Source organism: Rhopalosiphum padi, chromosome 3, assembly GCF_020882245.1.
Source record: "Rhopalosiphum padi isolate XX-2018 chromosome 3, ASM2088224v1, whole genome shotgun sequence".
Classification (NCBI taxonomy): Eukaryota; Metazoa; Arthropoda; class Insecta; order Hemiptera; family Aphididae; genus Rhopalosiphum; species Rhopalosiphum padi.
Genome location: NC_083599.1, coordinates 49689046 through 49713326, shown reverse-complemented (window position 1 = coordinate 49713326; position 24281 = coordinate 49689046). Strand labels below are relative to the sequence as shown.

At 26.9% G+C, this 24281-nt stretch overlaps 1 protein-coding gene across 2 annotated transcripts in view; it reads left to right on the top strand.

Annotated features, from left to right (window-relative positions):
- Positions 1-24281, top strand: part of LOC132923869 (hemicentin-1-like) — a 242964-nt gene that overhangs the window by 26407 nt on the left and 192276 nt on the right. For both annotated transcript variants that reach the window (XM_060987849.1, XM_060987850.1), the window contains exon 2: positions 20025-20135. In XM_060987849.1, the coding sequence (XP_060843832.1) occupies positions 20033-20135 (103 nt within the window). In that variant the 5' untranslated portion in view covers positions 20025-20032. The remainder of the gene's footprint in view (positions 1-20024; positions 20136-24281) is intronic.

The window sequence follows — 24281 nt, the reverse complement described above, 5'->3', positions numbered from 1 at the left end:
TTTTAGCTATAGTAATTATTTTCTCGTATAAAAATGTGGAAGATCTAATAAAAGTGTGAAAATCTACAGGTATCCAAATGTTATATAAGTTACCCGATAATACTCGTATTTCTAAAAAAAAGTAATTAAATCAACTTACTATAAATAGGCCCATGCAACCATGGTATATGATTAAATATACCATGTTTGTGGGATGGATAAATTATATAAAAAATTCAATGTTTTTTGAAAATACACATTGGATAACAAACGTCAAGAGATTTTAATAAAGCGTAGTTTTAGATTTAACGTGTTTTGCTACCTAACCGACAAGCTAGCGTAGTGAAGTGACTCGATACGTACTAATAGGTAGTATGCTGTTCAGTCGACCCCACGCACGCCATAGGGTCACGAAAAAACGTATTAACAAGTCAAGATTGGAGTGTTCAAAAGAGCAATGGCGATTTTATCTAACGGTTTTTATTTTTCGTGTTGCTCCATTACACATTTAACCATTAGTTAACTCTAAAAATTAGGTTATCACTAATCATAAAACTAACTAAAAAAAATGATAAAGTTCTCCGTCCAATACTCTCTGTTATCACATTATTGAAAACATCAATTATTTTAGATGAATTTGATTCTGTGTTCAAAATTATTATTATTTTTTTTTATCGTAGATTAATAGTATGCATTTAGAATATATTTACTCTTACTTAGTTTATAATTACATTATTAAAATACAAATAAATATCAATTTTTTAGTTAATATTAAGTATTATTTAACACAGTATCATGTGATAGGTAGGTACACTATAAAATATACCTATTATACCTACTGTATACATGTATGAATTCGATGTGTTAATATACCAAACTTGCGTACTATTACTATGTGTAGTGATTATACAATTGCCTAAATAGGCACATATAAAATTGGTAAAATTGAGATTAAACTAATTTGCATATAATACACTACAATTAAGTAACATTAAAGCTAAAGATTGTATTTTTATAAGCATCGAATTTGATAAAATTAAGAACAATTTTGAATACCTATATTAAATTGTTTTATACTCAGTTTAACCATATTTATGTTTTATAAAATTAATTGGATACCTATAATTAGGATCGTCTTTTTTTTTAATCGCTAATACAAGCAACTGCTGCTTAAATTATAATTTTATAATTTTAAAATCGTCATATTCCACTATGTTCATATTGGAGTAGTGATTCTAATAGGATCTATACATGGCTGTAAATATTAATAAGACATTTTGGATTTTTAACGGGCCAGGAATATAAATACATCATATTTAACAGAATATAATATATTAAATTATTGATATATAATATGTATACGAGAAATGATTTTTGAAAAATTGAAATGCATTCAATAAAAGTAAAGTAATAAAAAGTTAAATTTGATTTAATTTTAAGAACTACTAAACAAATAGTAAAATATGCATTTAGTATCAATATTATACATAGGTATTAAATAAAAAAAAATATTACGATTGACAAGTCGTACAAAATTAAAGCCGTATTTTATAATATTTATGGAAATATTGTCATTCAAATAGCAAATTTAGAATATTTTTTCTTTAGAGAAACTGAAATATAAACTATAAATTCATATTCTATTTTAATAATTTAAAAACTTAAATGTTTTTGTAATTTTCTCAAAAACAATTTTTATAGTCACTTTTTATAAATAACATTTAAAAAGTATAATTCATTTTTACTTTTAAAACGTTAGATGGACCGTATATTATTTTACTTAACCGAAAAATTTTGATGTGATAACCTTACATTTTTCAACTTACTAAAATTATTTGCTCATTTCAAAAGAATATACATTTAAATAATTTATTTGAAATATGTTAAATAAAGGTCAAGGTTTAAAATAATAAAATTGTTTATAAATGGTTCGATAAACAATATTCTAAAAAAAATAAATACTTAATCAATATTATTACAAATCTTTTTATAGACAAATTTACTATTTATTTTAAATGTTAAGCAATATTTGTTGTTTAGTATTTCATTTTTTTTTCCGATATTTATGATTTGTTGTATTTCAAAATGTTCTTTAAAAATGTTAGGATTAAATTTGTTTTTGGAAATCCAATTTGAATACTTAATATGAATAAGTTGTAAAACGGTTGAATTTCACTTTTTTTTTTTTAATTTAAATTACAGTTTTTTAAATTCAAACACATAATTTTATATCATTGTTTCATTATAGTTTCATTTTCTTAGATTTGTATTTATTTTTTCCAATTAGTTTTCACAGACATTAACATTTTTGGTCAATTTATTTGTAACTATCAATATATTCTGAAAGATAGTATCTCTTAATGATTACCGGTCATACAATGCAATAGTCGGAAATCGAGATCAATAATAATAGGATATTATTTTGCACTAGAAAATTCAGAAATAAACTGTGTAAGGTAATGGTTGATTTAATTTATTATAATATTACAAAATTGCATTATATTAAACCGAATAACACGGTTTTATAAATATAGTTATTATTTAATTTCAAATTCTTTAAAAAATAATTAATCTTTTTTGACACATTGTAGAATATATTTTGGACTCTAAAATAGTTTTAATAATGCTCTTAATTTGTGTAAAAAATTTAATATTAACATAAATTATTATAATTCATATAATCATATCAATCACTTAGTTAAAAAAATAAATTATTATATTAGATTTGCAACTATTTAAATAAAAAATTATTAAAATATTATTTATTGTATAATAAAAAATATATTTGCTATTATACTAGTATTACTGTTATTAATTATTATTAAATCTATAAGTGGTTAAACACCTTTATTAAATCTATTGTTAATATGCAATACTTTTTTTTTTTTATTATTAGAATTTATGAAATTTACTTCCAACATAAGCCTTTGCTTAAAGGAAGTGAGCTAATTCATATGAATATTATTTGAAAAACGTGTATTGTTTGCTTACAATATAAACATATATATAAATATATTATTAAAAAAATATATTAAATCTATAAAATAAAAATAATCAAACAAGATGTATAAAACTATAAAAGTATTGTGACTTCTTCTTACAAAGATAATTTTGGCGTAGTATCGGCTCTAGCTTATGTACAATTTCTGCATTGTTAAAACACTTAAACACCCGTGTATTGAAATGCATTTTTAAAGTATTAACTTGACTCAATATTAAATCCGTAAATTGGGATACCTGACATTTCTTATTTGACTTCTCATGAAAATAAAAGAGTCCATAAAAAAATATATATATATACATATAAGAAGAAAATTAAATGACATTTATATTATATTAATTTATTGTTTAAAACGTATGTACGGACTTAACAGAATTGCTTAGATATTAAAATAAATAGAAAATTATTTAATAACATTTTAATGTTTAATTTATTCACTGAAAGTAATTTATATTCTTAGACTATGAAATAAAACAAATGACCTACCTACTGTATAATATGTAATATACATATTATAATATTATTATGATAACCGAACATAAAATTACCTTACGGTAATAATAATAATAATATGTATATTGTGTGTGGATAGTTATAAATTACGATAAATTAATGAATAATTTATATTGAGTTTATTTTAAAACAACATTGAAGATGCCAATACCTAAAATCAATTATATTTAGTTCTCCGAAAAAAATGTATGGAAGACAAAAAAATAAACCTCAGATAAATCATAGACAATATTATTTTACTGTTAGTTTCATTGTAGTAACAATAAAAACTATTAATTATAAACACAAAGTTGGAGGGAATGATTATGGATGTGTTAGTTCTTTATTTATTAAAAGTTGTACACGATTTATACGTAAACCGAACAAATAAATATATTATAATTATAATCGTTTTACTGACTGGTTATATATTACAGGTTAATCTACTAAAACTTCAAAGCTAATATTGTATTTAAATTGAGTTATTTTTTAAATAATATTAAAAATGTATATTTAAGAAGTAATTCTAATTATTAAATTATTGAATAAAAACAAATATATGTTTTAGTGTTGTGACATTTTAACACTTAACTCGTAACCCTTTTGACCCAATTTTAAATAAAAAAAATAAACGAACAAGTAATAACTACTGAACTACATAATAATATGCCATGCGACGTATTTCACACATGTTGTATTTATGAATAATAATGTTATTACTCGTAATTTGTAAACATTCAATAATTTTTATATGGGTAATTTCTAGATAGCAACTACCCGCATAAGTGATGCACCAAATATAATTTTTTGTTTATATTTACCCCATAATTGTAAATATAATACAATACTAATACTTCACGTTAGTTCGATAAAATGTATAACATCATTGTAGGCAAGTACTGCACAAAGGCCGTACACACAACTTATTTAAAACCAGGTTAATTTTTAAACCGATAAATCGCTTGATCGCTCAGAATATAAAATGTATCATTTATGGCATCCTGCAGTTTTCAAACTATACAACAATATTCTACGAAAAAATAAACAAGCCCATTATACAGCGATACATGAATTATAGTTTCATGACGTATGAACATTTGTTTGACCCGTCAGTGTATAATATATTTATTATGCTACATATGTCTTAAAGTGGATTACGGTAGAAATGTTACTACTTTTTCTTACGGAATAAAACCAACCAAAAACATGTATAAATTAAAACGTATATTATAATATATTGATCGTGTTAAAGAATATGTCTTTTCTTACGCAGTCACTTAGATAATATAACTATGTATGTTTGTCTTGTAATTTATTATATTTTTAAAGTTAATGGTAAGAAAATAACGGATAAAAGGTGTCATTATTAAAAGTACATAGAAAAATAGTACTTTTCTTTAGTGGACTTCTTAGATATTACAATCATATTTTTGCCAATCAGCCATCACGATGAAAGCTTTCTAAAATAATAATATATGTATAGTAGTATTTTAGAATTTAGAATTATCCTTCTCTTAAAAATAAAAAAAAATGCGTTTATCTCTATGGTAAACACGACTATTGAATGTAATAGGGTTAATAGACACTATTGACAGTGATCAAACATAATATAGTACATCGCAATACAATACACATAAAGCAATCAGATTAATAATATTATATTATTATATTGCGATTGATTTAAATAATGTCATGGAAATTAGTAAAGACAATAAAATATTATATTTAATGTAATCAATGAGTTAGAGTGGACATATTACTATATTTCTATTTTAGGCGTTTGATACAATATAACAGTTAAAACTATGTTAAATCTGTAAGCATACTAATAGTAGTAACAATAATAAGCATATTAATTCTATATAATGTATACCCTTTTAATTTAAACATTTGGTTCATTTGTATGTTTTTTAATTCATGTATAGTTTGCATAATATAAACGTATACGGGTTAAAGGTTACGTATGAATTCAGGATGTTTGTATATGTAAAATAAATTCTATTGTAAATATGTTAAAAACAATGTAGGCTATCGGTGTATAAATGTGATATCGGCAATGGTCTGGTCTATTAGTCCAGTGTTTTCGGGTGACTGATTAAAATACTGTTTTGCCGGGGCAAAGTTCATCAATACATTTTCCGGTCAAACTATAATAGTGAATTGAACATTTTAATGTGTTACTTTACTTATAAATAATATCTATTTTCATTATTTATACTAACTTTAAAGAGCTACTACCGAGGTACCTATATGTTTTTTGTCAATTTTATTTAACTGTCGTTGCTAAGTATTTTTTTTTTTTTTTTTTAATAATAGGTACTTACCTACTACCTCTGTATAATAAAGGCCACGACTATTATATTAGCAACATAAAAATAAAACTATTGTTTATTTTTTTTGTTTGTATTTCAAATGCACGTACATACCTACATCAAACTCTCGATATTATCTCTTCAAATATCGCCTTGTTCAAAGGATTTTGTTCATCTGCAAAATTGATTTGGTTTGTTGGCTTAGCAAAATAATTATAGTCACTATATGTTCAATGATCGGTAAATAATTTTTATCATTTTAGGTACTGTAGTAATAATATATTTATTATTGGACGCTATCTGAAATACAAAATATGCTCGCGAACAAACGCGTAAAATAAATAAAATGCTACTTTAGTGTTCGTCAAACGACGTTACGGTACTGCATGTTTGTTTGTATCTACTTCTAACGAACATAAAATAAATTCTTCGTTCAGCTTTTGTACATTTACCACTTAAAATCAGCACTCGCCTAACTACTTAGTTGTTCACGATGGTAATTAATTAGAAGATCATATGTATAATATTATTATAGTCCTATTATATAATACGTAGGTGTTACATTAACTTTTTTTTTCTAACTAAAGTGTGAACAAAGTTCACACGTATACTAATTTTCCATATAAAACAAGCGACCGTGTCGTGTCATCTTAGGAAATTTACACCCGTCAACTCCGATTGAACAGATTTCTGAAAGCCTATTAGAACTTGTGAACTCCACAACTTGAAGAGATGTATCGTGTGTGTGCACGCGTCTGTGTGGGACAAGGTCACACTTCACACTAATCACTGAACCATTACATAATATACTGTCGTAAACACATTATTATAGTAATTTCTTATATCATTGTACGCGCTGTATAGTGCAAGCCGAGACGACACAATGTTATACAAATTATTATTTATACCAAATTAGCATAACGCTTTTTGGCAACCCACGCGATGAGATAAGTCAGGAGTGACGATGACGATATAATATTAATTTGCCGTTATTAATATTAAACGAACGCGACGAAACCGCACGCGGGACGACGACGATAACGCCGCGTACACTTAGGTACTCGAAAAAGGGTAAAAAAATATTCTTCTTTAATAAAATTAAGTACGATTGTACGACAGTATACTCGAGTCTCGTTTTTAACCGTACTGAATATATTATTATTATTGCACACGATCGAGTTATACGATATAAAATGTAATAACCAGGGATCGGGACTTGAAGCATTTGCTTATTTATATGGATTGACTTAAATTGTAACAGTGTGCTATGGAAGTATATTATGTCATGTGACAACACGTTCAATTATGAAATTTGAAAGTGTGTTTCTTCTTTTTTCAATGATTTTTTAAAAAGATGCTTATTTTTAGTTCTTCTGATTATTTTTGCTTTTTTGACCAGTTTTTCTACTTTTTATAGTTTTTTTTCAGAAATTCCTTCGGAAAATCTATTAACAATAAGGCAAAATGTCTTGAAAGTGAAATTTGATTTTTTTATAATATAAAGATTTATTTTGATTTTTTAGTTAGAAACTTTTCTTAATCATTTTGTTTCAATATTTTTTGTAATCTTTAATCATATTATTTTTAGCACAGTTAAAAATTATGTCAAGTACCTACTTTATCGTGTAAAAAGAAAGTTTTTTTTTTTTTTGGTTAAATATTTTTGCTCAAATTTAAGTTTTTTAAATGCTTATGATTTGAGTGCTTATAATGATGTTTTTAAGCGTTTATTTTAATGATTTTATGTGCTACAAGTCCCGAGTCCTGGTAATAACGCGTATAACAATATAACAGTACACACTACACACACTGCAGGTAGATACCCGACGGACGCACATAATAGCTCGGCGGCATAAACCCGTGCTATACGTCCGCGACGAACGGTTATGCCGTTGCGAGAAAACGTATTAATACACAATACAATATATAATATCTGAAATTATTATATTGCGGGAAAGCTGCCCCGCACGTCGGCGGCGACGACCGTTTTCGGTGACCCGTAACATCGTCGAACGTTGTCGTCGCCGTCGTCACCGTCGTCGTCCGCGCGAAAGGTATTACAATATATAATAATATAATACATATATATATATATATCGTCAAAGCTCATCGCGAGACGTGACCGCGGTCGGGGCGGTTTGTAATTATAATAATATCGTATCGGACCGATTCCCCGGCGGCGGCGGAGTACACGAATCACGTACTCGCGCACGCATGAACGCGGCCCGGCGGTGTTAACAGTCGTAGTCGGATCGCTAAAACATATTATTACCGTCACTAATATTGTTATTATTACTGTGCCGTGCCCCCCGTTATGGCCGCACTACGATTATTATTATTATTATTATTACGATATTATTGCCGTACGGACAAAACTTTCTCTCCAACACCCCCCCGCGAGGGCGGGCGTGATCGGACGGACTGCATATTATTATCATCACTCGGAGCGGTGTGTCTAAAACCGTTAAAAGTCCGGCGAACACGGCGGTGTCGCGCGCCGGACGGACGGACACGATCACCGCTTTACACCGCGCGCGCGCGCCCGCGAACGCCCCCGTGCACATACATAGTCGTTTTCGGTGTATATAATATATCCGTCCGTCTGTTACCTATGGGGTTATCGTGTCGACGACCACCACGACGACGGCGATATTCGTGCGAAACACATTTATAACATTATATTGACACGGAATCCATCCGAATTGATTCCCATCGGGATTTTCCGACGTCGGACGTATTCGATCGACCGGGAGAGGAGAAGGACAAAGAGGAGATGGCGGGCGGGGCGGGGCGGGAGGGAGGGAGGCGAGAAGTAGAAGGTTACAAACAATCGGCTGCGGGACATATTTTTGTGCAGAATATATATACTATACCGGTACAGTGCGACTAAAACGATACGATAATATAATAACACACATAACATTATTATTGTGTAGATTGGACGCATATATAAACGCGTAAGTCCGTGTACAATAAACGAGAGAATAAAAAACCAAAACGACGTCGTCGATATTCGATACGAGTTTACGTTTTGACAAAACCTAACGACATATTATACGGTTATATTATTATATTATATATTATATTACATTACGCATTATTCGAAATAATAATTCCGACGGAGAACCGAATTCGAAATACCTCGCCTTATACGTGGCGGTGGCAATAATAACAAACCCGGAAACCCGTGCATACGTTTCAGAACCAATAACGTATTTCCCGAACGAAGTTCTGTTAAACATGCACAGATTGCAGCTGTTCACGGTTTACAGCTGCGGTCTAGAGTATTTCCTCAATTTTTACGAACGGATGCTAAAATTTTATAAAACGCACATTTTCATACGAGCGTTTGCGCCGTTGTTGTGAAAATGTGAAACTGTTTAGACGATGTGAAAATTATAATATTATAATATAATAGTGATATAGTTATAGCAGTAGAAATTTTTAGTGTAAATATTTTAAAAATGTTACGTTACAGGTTTATTGGGATTACATATACACAAATTAGAAAACACAAGACATAAATGCAAAAAAAATTATAGATATTTAAAAAAAATCTAAGTAGCACTACACTGCGACTCAAACATTAACTACCTATTAAAATTATTTTTTGAGATTAATGTTGTTTGCTATTTTAATTGTTATAACAATTTTTGATCTGGTATATGAAGAAAGTTATATTCGATTTCCGCGTATTCAAAATATACATTTTTCAAATTTTACTAAAAAAAAAATCCAAGTACAAATATGAAAAACATTTAACGACTTTAAAATATTATAATGTGATACTGATGGATAACTGATGAAATTATCAATAGTTTATTATCATTGATCTGTTATCCAAAATAATAAATTAAACAGATCTCAGCTATACTTGATATAATTATATATTATACTTAACTACTTTTGATGCATAAAAAACTAATAAGAAAATTATAAAAAATCAAGTATTAAAAACAAAGAAATTCATTCTAATGTGTAACATGTTTTAAGCGTACTTCATATTTGAGTAGGTCACTATATATTGGATATTTAAAATTTTAATCTAATATGATAAATCTTTTAATCTTGTAAATATCTATAAACAACTAAAAATGTTATACATCTATTTCGGTAATTCAATATAAATATTTCGTGAATATTACAAATATCTATAGTTGTGTATTTTTGAATTACAAAAAATTAACGAAATCGATTTTGTTAATAATTGGTGTTGCGTAAATATTTCCGTTTTTCTATTATTAACTTTTAGTTTTTCCCGATTATGTTTAAAACTACTTTTAATCCCTAAAAGTAACAACTAGATCCTATATTATACCAGGAAAGACCTTCGAAGTTTAATATTGATACATTTTTACTGTTCCAAAAGGCAAAAGTCAAAAGCGAACGAAGACATAAAAGTAAATGGGTAGTTAAAAAGAACAAAAATAAAAAATCACATCACTGTTAAAACAAAACATTCATTGCAACGCTCAAAACTTAAAATATCATTAGAATTAATATATATATATTGTCATATTTCGTATAATAAATTGTATGCGTAAACATTGAGAAGTTCTTCGTAAAAAAATAAACGCTTAATTGAAAAAAATAACAGTTGCATTCTTCGATTCTCTTTAAAATATAATACAAATAAAACAAATTTAAATTAATTGTATTTTTCAGGGATTATTCAACAAGTAGTTGAACATAATATGACGGTAGGTCTTTAACAATTATTCTAAAGCTGTATTTGCCTATATTATAATGAATAATTGATTCCTATTTCATTAACTCAATATACCCTTCCGTCAATTTCATAGAAATAATAATTAACTTAATCTATTTTTAATTGTTTTTTTTTTGTTTGTTTGTTTGTTTTAGGAGTTTCAATGCTTATTGGTAATATTTTTTATGCCTCTTTTACTTGCTGTAAAAATTTAGCTTCAAAAGTTTTTATACTCTTCATTCTCAATGTTTGTTTCTAGTTGAATGATATAAGTTTCTAGTTTCTACTTCTTATTAGTTTATATAATTTATATCTTTATTTATATTTAGAATAACGTGTCAAAGTTGAAATGCCCGGAATACCAGGAATTTTTATGTTATAACAATTAAATACATTTTTATTACAATTATTAGATTTACACTGAACTGATTGGAATAATCAATTGTTTTGTGTCTACTGATTTTGTTATGAAAAATTACATATTGAATACAATTTTTTATTGATTTAAACTAATTAGTTATATAAAATTTTCTTCAATGTATTTAATCAATATCGACTTTTAAGTATACTTAAACATATTAACACACCAATTTAAAAAATATCTTTAACTCTCCGATTTTGGTGTTATTCTGTACGATGGTTTAATTTATGCTTACACATATGTTATATAAGTTGGGATATTTGTTTCTAAAAACTATAATATAAATATATAATATACGCACGATATGTTTTCGGTTTGAAAGTGACTTCTTACTCATAATATACGTGAGAATATATATAAGCCGTAGTTTATAGAAAACTAAATTATCATCAAAAACTTAACTTGCTACTCTTTGTATCAACGTTTCAAAGTTATCAACATCTACATATTTTGTAATTCAGTATACAACAACTATATTATGTTAATCAATACGGTAACTTATCAAAAAAACAGGAACACAGCATCTTGTATGACGAATTTGTTCATTTTAAAAAAATAAATAAATAACAAAATATGTTAATACCTATCTATTTATTTGTTATACAAATAAAATATTAACGGTGTTTATTATTTTTTTCATGTTGGTAAATTTATAATTTTTATAATTTGTAGAGAATTAAATGAGGGACTATTGTTCATGACTAATTTTTATACTTCATACATGAACAAATGTTATTGATTTACACACCAAATTACGTTTCATCAAATTACAGTAAATCAGGCTTACACAATCTCAAATTAAATTAATTAAATCAAACTGTATTCAATTATGTTTTCGTAATAAATATAGTATAATTTCTAACTAGTATTTAATATAGCATAATTCCATGTAACAATAACTACGTGTATCTAATTAAAAATAATAACCAAATATAAATTTATATATTAAATATATAAACCAGATATGTAATCACTTTTTATTTGTTTGAAATAAAGTATACATTTTCACAAAATACTTATTATAAAAAAATAATCTATTAAACTTTATTTAATTCCCCAATTGTAAAATGCTACAATATAATCTAAATAATAAAATAAACATAAATCAAAGAACCCACTGTTTTATCATATTATATTATAGTTTAAGCATGTTATGTACATGAATAACTCTCCACACAAATCTATTACCAACATTTTAAGTTAGTGAATTTATACTCCGAAATTTCTCTGCCAATTAAAAAGACATTGGTGTAAAATTATTTTGATTCCTATAACTTCTGAAAAAAATAACAGATTTCTCTTCAAAAACCGAAATCACTGTTAGGTCTTCTTTCTCAATTTATCTTATACTTAATTTTTTTCTTTCTATTGTACCCTTAATATTATTCTCTTTTCATCTACAGAAAAAGAGTACACTTAAAAATATTATTTAAAAAAAAAGTTTATCTTATTTAATACAAATAAACATCAAAAATGAATACTTTAAAATTGATATTATATAAAAAAAATCAAAACTGAGCCATCGCGGGACGCCCGGCAGATGTGAAACATCAACAATTTTCTTTTTGTAATAATGTTGAAAATTATTATTATCATTTTTTTTAATTATTATTATTATTATAAATTTTTTGCCGAGCTTCGGCGAATTGAGCCGATGAGCCACGAGTGGGGCGTCGCCACGCCACAGTCGATCTCATTACCGTACCGCGCCATTAGATGTTTCACACCAAAAATATAATAGATTGTAAATATTCCTCATTTTTAAAAATTAAAAAAATACTCGTCTATTCACCATGGATATTCTTGAGTTTATAATAAATGGTTAAAACGCTTATTTATTTTTTTATATTAACTATTCCCTAAATAAATAATTCATATTTTTAGTAATAAACTATAACTACATGTGTTATTAGTTATTATCTTTTCAAATACACTTCTATAAATATTTTTTTTTTTTTTTTTGGGATTATTTTATCAATAGTTGAGAAGTATAATTCATTGTATTTAAAACAATTGAGATGAAATTATTTTATCTAATATCTATTTTCAAACAAGTATAATATTATTTATCTTATGATAGTATACTATTTAAAAAAAAAAAAAAAAACATATATCATCTAACTTAATAATATTAGAAAATATTTTTTGTCGTCGAATTTCAACTCTATATGAATAAGTTTAGTTTTGTTTATAAGTTCAAATATTATTTCATACTAGATAGAATTATGTAAATCGTATTTTACTATTATTATTATAATTCGTTTAGCATTGAATTAAATCAATTCATTTCTAACCATTTGATATCACGTGCATAATACGATGTGAAAATAGTTTGTACATTTTTCGTTTAAAGAGTTGGAAATAATAATTTCTGTTTGATATTGTAATATGGTAGTCACATATTATACATAGTATGTCTATACGAAAAATGTCAATACCGGTAGGTACGTAATAGTACTTGTTCGGGTAATAATATAAATATATAATACGCCGTATTATAGGTATATCATCGAGCAAACGCGTCGCTCGCTTATCATAATATGCAGGTAAATGTTTGTAAACTAAACTCTGAATCCCTAAAAACGCAGCTTCCGCGGATTTCGCCACGAACGGACCGGCAAATTGGACGCGGTGCGGTTTAGAAACACGCGACGAGGTTTTACACGATTGACTTAAATAATACTTTAAAACGCTTACGACGGGCCCTATAATGTATACAGCCTGGTTGCCTTTAGATACAAGGTACTTATTGCGACGGGTAGACGTTTGAAACACGTACTACACTGATTCTCCGTGACGATTCGAACGATATCATGACCGTTATTCGGCCGATAGACTATGCGTATTGACGCAAATATTGCTCGAGGGGGCCACCGCGAATTATATTTACACGTCCCTCGCGTATACATTTATGTTTCACTGAAGAACATTGTTTGCCAACCGCACAAAGGTTGTACGCTAAGCATATTATTATACATAAAAGTGGCGTCGTTTAAAGGCGTCTTTGTATAATATATTTAATATATATATATATACGATTATACGAGTATAATATAATGTATATGTAGACTGCACACGTGCGTGATTCGATCTTCCGCCAACGTTTCAAAACTTCATCAGCACTCGGACTCGAACTAAACACATTATGGTTAGCCTTTTCGACAACATTTGATCGTTATAATTTTAGAAATATAATTTTTTCTTTCCTTGCGATTTTAATTAAAGTTACACTGGCAAAAAATGATATATAAATGTAAAAAAAGTACTTAATTTAACGTTTGACTGCAAAGTATTATTTTTAAAACGCGCAGACAGAAGACGACGACTTTTAATGTTTTTTTTTTTTTTTTTTTTTAATAAAGAACGTCTGTGTTTTTTTTTTAGATATAAAGTTATTTTTCCATGCAGTTAAACAGCTTCTACGTCAATTCGCTGTTATTCCACTATACATAGTCTTGTAGTAGTAATTGGTAAATTTCTAGTTTCTACCAGTAATACATACGAATCAATATCGATTAGATACAGTCCAACTTTCCAATAATGCTAGTCTTACTGATATTAATCACAACTGGGTCACCAAATACAAAAGTTCGACAATTCTGCAGACTGCAGTCGAGCAAAAGTCACAACTTAGTTACCAATAGTACGTATAGTTAGCGTATTTTACACAACAATTTTACGATTTATCGGGAAAGAAGTTTTAAAAATTTGGGATTGAAGAATTTAAAAATTACCGTGGATATATATAATTGAAACAGATGGGAGATAAAATCAGTGAAATAATTTTTCTGGTATTTAATTCTGTTATAAATACGCATACGATTGTCATTTTTATAGGATGACCGTTTCTAATATTATGAGTGATGAATGATGTGAGTTGTCTTTGCTTATTGAGTGATTACTGAAGGAAGTTCTCCGTTGTAATATTCAATATCCAAAAATATTAAAACTCTGAAATAGTGAAATGTTATATTAATATTATATGCATAGTTTGTTAAAGTTACGTGAAATAAAGGTTTTCATTTATTATAATTTATAATATGTACATGTGGATTTACATAAAGTGATAAATAAAAACACAAAACTACTTAAATGTCTAAAGCGTTTAAGTTGTGTGTTGTTATTTATTTAATCTATTAGTTATAGAAATTGCAGTAATGTCAATATGATAGATAAAAAAAAATGAAATCAGTTAAATGTATTTTAGTTTATTACATTATTGTGAGATATTTTTATTTAGTGTAGACAGACTCGAGGTTATTCATACATGAGTCCGTGGTTATTACGCAGACGAGTGTAAAAAGGATAGAGAAGCCATATTATATTATTTTGAACACTTATTTACTTTTATTCACTTATTCGGTTTTATTTTTTTGTTTTAAGAACTGACTGAACTCTTAACGCACCACCGACCACACGGCGTACACACTTGTCATCAAATACGTGATTTTCGATATGATATTCTTTTCACCATTCTTATTGATTCGGGCAAATGAACCAAAATATTTAGAAGCTCTGAAGTGGATAACCCAATTTCATGTTTGTAAATTTAACGCTTTTAAAAATGAATGCTTTTCGCAGCGTTATATTTAGTCATACATTAATAATAAGTTTACATACGGTGATTATTATGATGTTAAATAAGTACCATACACATTAATATATTAGTAGTTATATCTTATCAGTAATCGTTATTGTGTTTATTACTTCGTAATTACAGTGTTGAATGTACGTTGAAAATATAAATAAAAAATATTTTTATTTAATAAGTAAACTATATAAATTATATAAAATTAATTTGCAGAGTATAGCCAATCTCTCATCTTTCAAGGATACATTTAACAAAATTATATTATACATTTTTATATAATTTTTATTGTCGTAAGTTATGTACAATGCACGTTAATTATTATTAAAATGTCGTTAGTTATAGTTTGTGCATATTAAATTGATATATATATATATACCTATAATGTTAGGTAAAAATATAAAATAAAGGTTAATATGCTAATAATAAATATTTAATGTATTACGCATCATTGTAATATGTATATTTATAATTAATGTTTATACATCATTATATTCACTTAATTAACTTTGTCAACTCAAATGTCAATAAAAAATATAGTGAGATAAAAATATTGATTTGTGAAACATACAGTGTTTTAAATAATAATTATTGCAATTTAAATACTAGTGTACCTAATGGCGCTATAGCATAATAAAATATTGTATATTTTTTCATCTTAAATGTTAAAAATAGTTTTATACGTTAAATCACGAACTCACAATTCTGTATCGCGAGAGTTTGAGTATGGAATATCTATACTTAACGTATTTTTCCATTAAAATAAACACCCCGGGGGGAATAATGGAGAATATATACGTCTTAAATATTTGAACTTTAGCAGTTAGAACAAAATAAATTTCACTTCATAAACACTCTTAACTGTGATCAAACACCTCACACGCATACTAAATAATTTGTACTACGAATTTATACATAAATAAAGATGTGTAATTATATTTCGTTTGTAAAGTATCTAACTATAATAATTTAAAATGGAAACTGCTCAATAATTGGAATAATATAGTTGATTTATATGTACCTATAAAACTACCTATATAATAAAGTATTATTTTATGATAATGATTCTAAAATGTACAATTATATTTATTTTAAATAGATAAAAATCGTTGAACTCGTCTGCAGTATTGTAGATGTCAATTGTACATCGTCATTGAGCAGACCATTGTAATGGATGTGTTAAATTTTAATTCGATGATAAATATTTCTTTACGTAAAACGGTGCTGAGCGGAGGCGGTTAGTCATTTTATAGTATAATTTATTTGTATTGATATCACGTTATTTATCTTACTACTAGCTGTCCCCGTGCACTTCGTCGCCCGTACAAAATGCACCCGCGTTAAGTTTGGTTGCCTATAACTGTCCCGCCTATATAGAGTTGCATTTTTTTCAATTGATTAACCGATTATGTATCATTTTTTTAAGATAATATATTATTCGAATAATCCATTAAATAATCGCACAGCCCTATACATAACAAAGAGGTAATATATTGAGGTCATTAACCGGGATAAAAACTATCCTATCTAGTATCTTATGACGGAGATAAAATTACACACATTGATCATAATTTCATCAAAATCGGTTGAGTAGTTTCGGAATGCATCGATAACATGTATATGTATACGCATGGGCGCAAAATGTCCTTGTTAGAAGGGGGGGGGGCTTACATTATAAACATAGAACAATTTTATTATAACATTTATTATATAAGATATTAAGATGTAGATACTTAAAAACTTCAAAATTATTTACCTAACGGCGTAATTTACACATATACCTATCGGATATTCTGATAAGGAATTACGTTTTACATTTTATAATTTTCTCTAATGAATAACCTTAAATTTCTTGAAAAACTTTAAAATATGTAGAGGGGTAAGCTCCCTTAAGTCCCCCCCAATTTACGCCTATGTGTATATGTACTCGTATATTTATACGGTGTTTATAGGTACAATTAACACGTTAATAATACACGTTTAATTTAGTAGATAACTCAGAGGTTTTTTAATTTAGACAAATGCTATTGCGATAGAAACCTCCCCCGTGATATACTCTTTAGTTTAAAAAAAAAAATAATCAGAAGATTTATAATTATTAGTTGGATTGAGTAATTTTAGTTTTGGAGTTCATCCCGAGTAAACATTGTGACACATGATTTCTATATATAAGAGAATATTATGGAGATAGCAGATAGTATATAGATAGATTGTCGAGTTTTACTACTCGGAACAATTCATACCTACACACTGCTGACGATAAAACACACACAAAAGAAAAAAAGGTCAGGTTACAGGTAGCTGGAAACCTACTATCGCGGTCGGTCACGGGAATATCCAAAATACACCATGCAAATATAAGCATGTAAATTTAAATTTAATATTAAAAAATTAATTCCGAACATTTTCATATTCACTCACCTTTTAAACCTTCTCTGGACTTCCACAAATAATTTAAGACCAAAATTAGCTAAATCGGTCCAGCCGTTCTCGAGTTTTAGCGAGACTAACAAACAGCAATAGATTTATATATATATATTATATAGATTACATATTAGTATATTACTATACCTACATTGGATTGAATTAATTTTTGGCGAAAAATATCACATTGATTATAATATTATTAATTATTATATAACAATATATAGGTAATATTATGTATTTAAGCTTTTTGGTCAATACCAATTAACCGTATATCTGTGTGAACGGATTCGTAATATAAATAGGTAATAATTTAAAAGTCATCTTAATATTTTGAAAATGTCATTTTTTTCAGTAAATTTGATGATATATTTAAAAGTTTCAAGTCGCCATGTATATTTTTGAACTCTACAAAAAAAACATCTAAAATTGCTTTTCTTTGTTTAAAAATTCAAAATCGTAAAAATGTAAACATAAAATGGCAGTTAAAAAAGAAATTGAAAAATTGTGTCGATGTATTTTTTAGATGTTTTATTTTCAGTATGAATTATTTATGAGAATTATTTTATTAAACTTTTAAGTCTTAGCTACAGGACTTAAATTTAAAAAAAAGTATATATCGTTTTTCCGTTTTTGGTTATTTTAACGTTATAAAATTTTAATGTTTAACGTTATTGTACATTCAAACGTTATTTGATTTTTTTCATTTAACGTTATATCATGTTTTAAAACGTTTTTTTTAATTTTTTGTTTTTTTTTAACGTTATTTAATATTATAATTTATAAATACATTATACATTTTTTTTTCTAAATTATATTGTCATTTGTGGTATAATTAAATACACAGTAAGGTAAGAATTACAAAACTTATAGAATTTGTTGGCCAGGCTATTAGATTAGTTCCAAAAAAATATTAGAATGGCGTTATTAAATTATTTACGTTATAAATACGTTTTTTGTTTATTGTTAATCTTTAATAATTATGATTAATGAAATAATATGTTAAATGGTATTAATTTTTTTTACTGATTTTGTTTATTGTTTTTTTTATAACTTTATAATCTATAAATAACGTTTTGAAGCCTTGCAGTTAGCTATAGACAATCGTAATTTCATAAATATTTTTAATTATAAAATAATTTCTAAATTTTTGTGATTTTGGTAGTTTTTATCAAAATTTGAAGTTAAAAAAAATCAGAATAAGAATAAATTAAATAAATAACTTACATATTTTTTAATTTTTTAAGCTTGGATGCTTTTATCGAGGCTTTTAATTACAAATGTCTATAAATTTTACAGAGTAAAAATATTTTTTTAAATAGTTATTATTATAATATATTTAAATGTTGTATGCATAATGTGGTCACATTAATTTTTATATTGCACTTATAGTTTAAAAGTAAAGTAAAATCAAAATATACCACTACTTTGATATCATACATTGTAGTTGATTTTTAATGATATCTAATAGTATACGAAATATAATAGGTGTACGAAAACCTGTTGTAATACTGTAAAGTATTATTTATTACGTATTTATTTTAACAAACCAAATTGTTATTTTCTGCAAGTTATTTATTCTAATTGCAATAAAATGGTATATTATTTTATTTATTTTATTTTTATTTTTACTTATAAACACACCATACGGTTTTTAACAATATGGTACATAATAATGAATGTATACAGCAACATATACATGTATAATAACAACAATGAATATCTTATAATATCTTATGTCAAAGTACCTTTTACACTTAACTACTAAATTCACTTCAAAATATTTTACAGTTTTTATAGTTTAATATTAAAGCAATTATATTATGTGCACAATTATAATATTATGTTCACTTTAAAAAAATATATTTTTATATTTTTTGAAAGCTATTCATATTATGTGGTGTTAAAGTAAAAAATAAAAACAATGAGACAAACCCTTTAAACATTTATAACCACCCCAGAACAATTTTGTGAACACTTAAAAATTACCAGTTCACCGCTGAATACATACCTATTATAATAATTATTTTAACAGCTCAATACTCACCCACTCTTTCAAATGCATTTAAACGAAATGATTTTTGTGGAACATTTTTCAGATCACGAAATGGTTGAATTCAACTTCTTGACATTAGTACTTTTGCTACTGGTGATGACTACAGATAACCTCGAAGGTTTGACGACAACCAAATCTTTATCACGTGAAATAGGTATGTATCATATATATATACGACATTTGTGTTAATGTATTTAAGAACAAAGTATATAATAATAGTGTTATATTATTAAAATATATAGAAATAATATCACTCTAGTAAAGTTGATTCATTGTGATATATTGCTATCGTAGGTGCAACAATTGGGGCGGTACTGATAAAAGAAACTGTAGTAGAATGAAACGCAGCCGGAAAAAATAAAAAAATAGGTATATAAATAAAGTATTCAACCAATATAATGACTATTATGAAAATAATGTATTCGTTTATATTTTTTAATCTCTGAGTATACACTTTATGTTCGTATAAATAAATGGAATCAACAAACAACAAATGTTTGAACTTATTTTTAAATACTATAAATAAGAAAAAAATTTTGAAAATCCGTTGAATTTTTTAAATGCTTGTCCGCGTAGTTCTTTAAATTATGCTTTAAATCATACTAATACAAAGTAATATAATTTAGGATACTATATATTATTTAAGTACTTTTTTGCATAATATATGAACGTTCATGAATATTTTTCAATTATAATTTAAATAATAACAATAATAATATAAATAGTTTAATGATATTAATATAAATTACCAATATTATTTATTATTTACTTTAGCCAGATCGTGGAAACATTCAAAGGAAGTGCTTTATAATTGATACTTTTAGTTAAATATCGATTTTCCAACATTTAATTAAACAAACCTTATAAATTTACATTATCGCATATTATAGTTGCATGAACTATGATGTTACGAGTATATCATAAAGATTTACTGTTAATAATTTAACACGTGTTCATTGTGTCGATAATAATTGTCATTAATTATTAGAATTAGGTACTGTATTTAAGGTAATCAATCAGTTGAAAAATTATTATAATAGTGTTTATATTAAAGCTGGAAGACATGATTCCGTTGGTTTACTATTAAAATACAATGATACAAATGCAATAAGAAACTAATGTAAAACAAATACCTATCGTAATTGAATCAATCATTTTTAGGGAATACCACGAATTTCAATAATTGCATTAATATAATTTATATGGTATAAATACAATTACAAGATGACGAATAATTGTAACCTTAGCGAGAACAAAATGTTCAAAATATAAGGAAAATTATAAATTCTTGTTATGAAAATATTTCATCTGAAATCGTTAGGTAATTAAGTCAATAGCGTATTAAACACAAATAAAAAGTGAAGTAGATTTGATCAATTTTTATTCTTATTTCAAAAAAACAGAATATTATATTATAATTTTATATTTTTTTTAGTTCTTTAAATTTTAAAGAACTCATGTCAAAATATGTTCAGTCACAGAAAGAAGAGAAAGTAAAAATGTTTGTAAAAATAATTAAATTATATGGAAATATTGACGTACAATATAATATAACAAGTCAAAGTCACCACTATGCTGTAACAATAAATGGTATATTTTTTAATGTCTATACATCATTATTATATTCTCACTATATTATGTACGATATATTAATATATTTACAAAATCTTATATAGATACTTGTAATTTTCAAACTCTTATACATGTTGACAATTTCGTCAGTTAATACCGTTACTTAGAAATAATGTTGATGTTAATCTTTTTTTAAATCTTTTAAAGAACTTAAAAAGGGAAACGATTTTGACTTAGAGATTAATAAGCCGAGAGTTGCAAAAAAACAAACAAACAAATAAACCGGCTTAATACTTAAATACTTAATAGTACGTCTTAATATTATTGTAAAGTTTTTATACATTGCATATTGACAGAGATTCCTAGATTAATTAATTATTAGATTAAATTAAAAATGTATAATACATAAAAAAACAGTTCAAGAATTCCAAAGTTTTTCTAGTGACTATTTTACAATTCAACAAAAAAAAAAACTTATACTGAATTTACCTGAATATTGTTCAGATGTTTTTTACAATCTTATACATATTGACTAGTGTTAATATTTAGTACTAATTAATTTTTAAATTGAAATCTAAAGCGAATTCGAAAATCTACTGCTTTTTACATACTTAATAATTACCTAAATCATAATATTCATACACTAAAAATTATATAATAAAAATACACATTCTATTTTGAATAACACGTTAAACAGAAGAATTGATGAAATGGCAAATGATTTGAAAAAATAACTCTTGCAAAAATGTAAATTATATCCACTTTTGGTTTTCAATGTGATTAAACTACTGATGTAACTCATTGTTTTTAAGTACTATTTTATTCGATTTATTTATGACACTAGAGGAAGTACTTTTTGTTTATAACAATATTTTCCACCATATCAAGGGGTTGCGATTTATTTAAAATATTGTGTTTTTTCGTAAAATTTTAACTATCTGGTTACTTAAAGCAGGTGTTTGAACTACTAATATATTTTTAACGGCCAAAAACTACACTTACAATTTTTATGTTACAAGATGGGTGATACATGATGTTTTATATCTTATTGCATGTGCACATAACGTGCAACTTATGGTAACTGCAATAATATAATATTATGGCATGATCTGTATAATTTTTTTTTTTTGAAAAATTGATTTACTATCAAGCTTTAAGCATAATGGTTCTTTTGTCAGGTTTCTCAATAATCTTATTGCACATTTAGAAATTATAACTGTTTTTATATTGCATACTATTCACTAGTTACTTTTCATTTGAAATGTCAAAAAATATCGGTCGGATAACACAATGTTTTCGTCATTGTGATTAGTATTCAAATAATTTTATTATTATTCTAATATTAAAAACAAAAAAATATTTACAGATTACACCAAAATGAAAACACGTTAAGCCACTGTTGGCAAATTTGTCTATTAAAATGTCGTCCAGTACCTATTTTTAGCAATGATATGGGTATTTCAATATCTCTATGAAATATGAATAGCTAAAAGTGCAAGTCCCACTAGCCTGGATTCCAGAGTTGTATTTTTTAAATAAGTTTTGAGTCTTCTCGACGTCGAAAAGCTGCGTTCAACTGAAGCGGTGGATACTACTATCATAGGTAGTATTATAGTAATTCATCCATGTTCGGGTACATTAAATTATCACAGACACTTAAAGCCTCTATAGCAGTTTTGGGCCTTAAGTTGTCTTCAATATTTTTTCATTTAGCTGATTTAGCCGACCACCGTATTATCGGACGTTGCCTTCACAACTTTTGTGAGATAATAAAGACGACTTCTCGGAAATATTTTTAGCTCATACGAGCTTGTATAATTATTATGCGGCGATTGTTAATGAAGCAGTACCACGCGTTAAAATTAAGCACTATGTACCGTGCTCAAAGGTATGGGTTGTTACGATCGAAATCGTCAAACACATTACATGAATAACTTGTTAGTCGTCGCTAATAATTATATTGAACTTCTACAATTTACATAATATGATAGGACATAATTAGCAGGCTTAATAAATATTTCCTGGATTTCAGGGGGGGGGGGCTGAAGCCCTCTCAGCCCCCCCCCCATAAATACGCCCCTGGATTAAGTGGTACGAGTGTTAAGTCGAGGAATCGGAATAGAAATGACAATGTAGTTTGACGCTCGACTGTAATATCCCGATGTAAATTTGAAATGTTTCCATCAAAATGTTGTAGTTAGAATACGTATGTAATTATGTATCGTTCGTGTGTGTCGTGCTTAAATGATTTTACACATCGCGCATCTCTCATAGCCGTAGCCAATGATTTTCGTATGGTTTGAATGACGTCTCATATGTATCAAGTGTTATAGTTCGTCCGGCTACCAATTTAACGTGTTCGTACAGCTTGTAACTGAGAAACAAATGTTACCACATTGCGATGCGGTAATCATACAGATACCAAGCGATTACACCGTACACAATAGTTAACTCACACAATCGCAGAATATTTTAGAGAACTGCAGAAAAAGCCACATTGAAGACGCTCTACTAGAATAATGACATAGACTGTACGTGTGTGACCGCGTTCCTAAATCGGCCTTTAAATGGAATCAAAAGGTCACGTGTGTCGATTTTGTGGTAGATTTCGTGAAAATAGACAGTGGTGTGTAGCCAATGGCATTTTTTATAGGTCCAACTGTAATACGCCTATCTGCTGTATTGCCACTCGTGAAACGAATTATATTTCCGTTTTTAACCAGAAAGA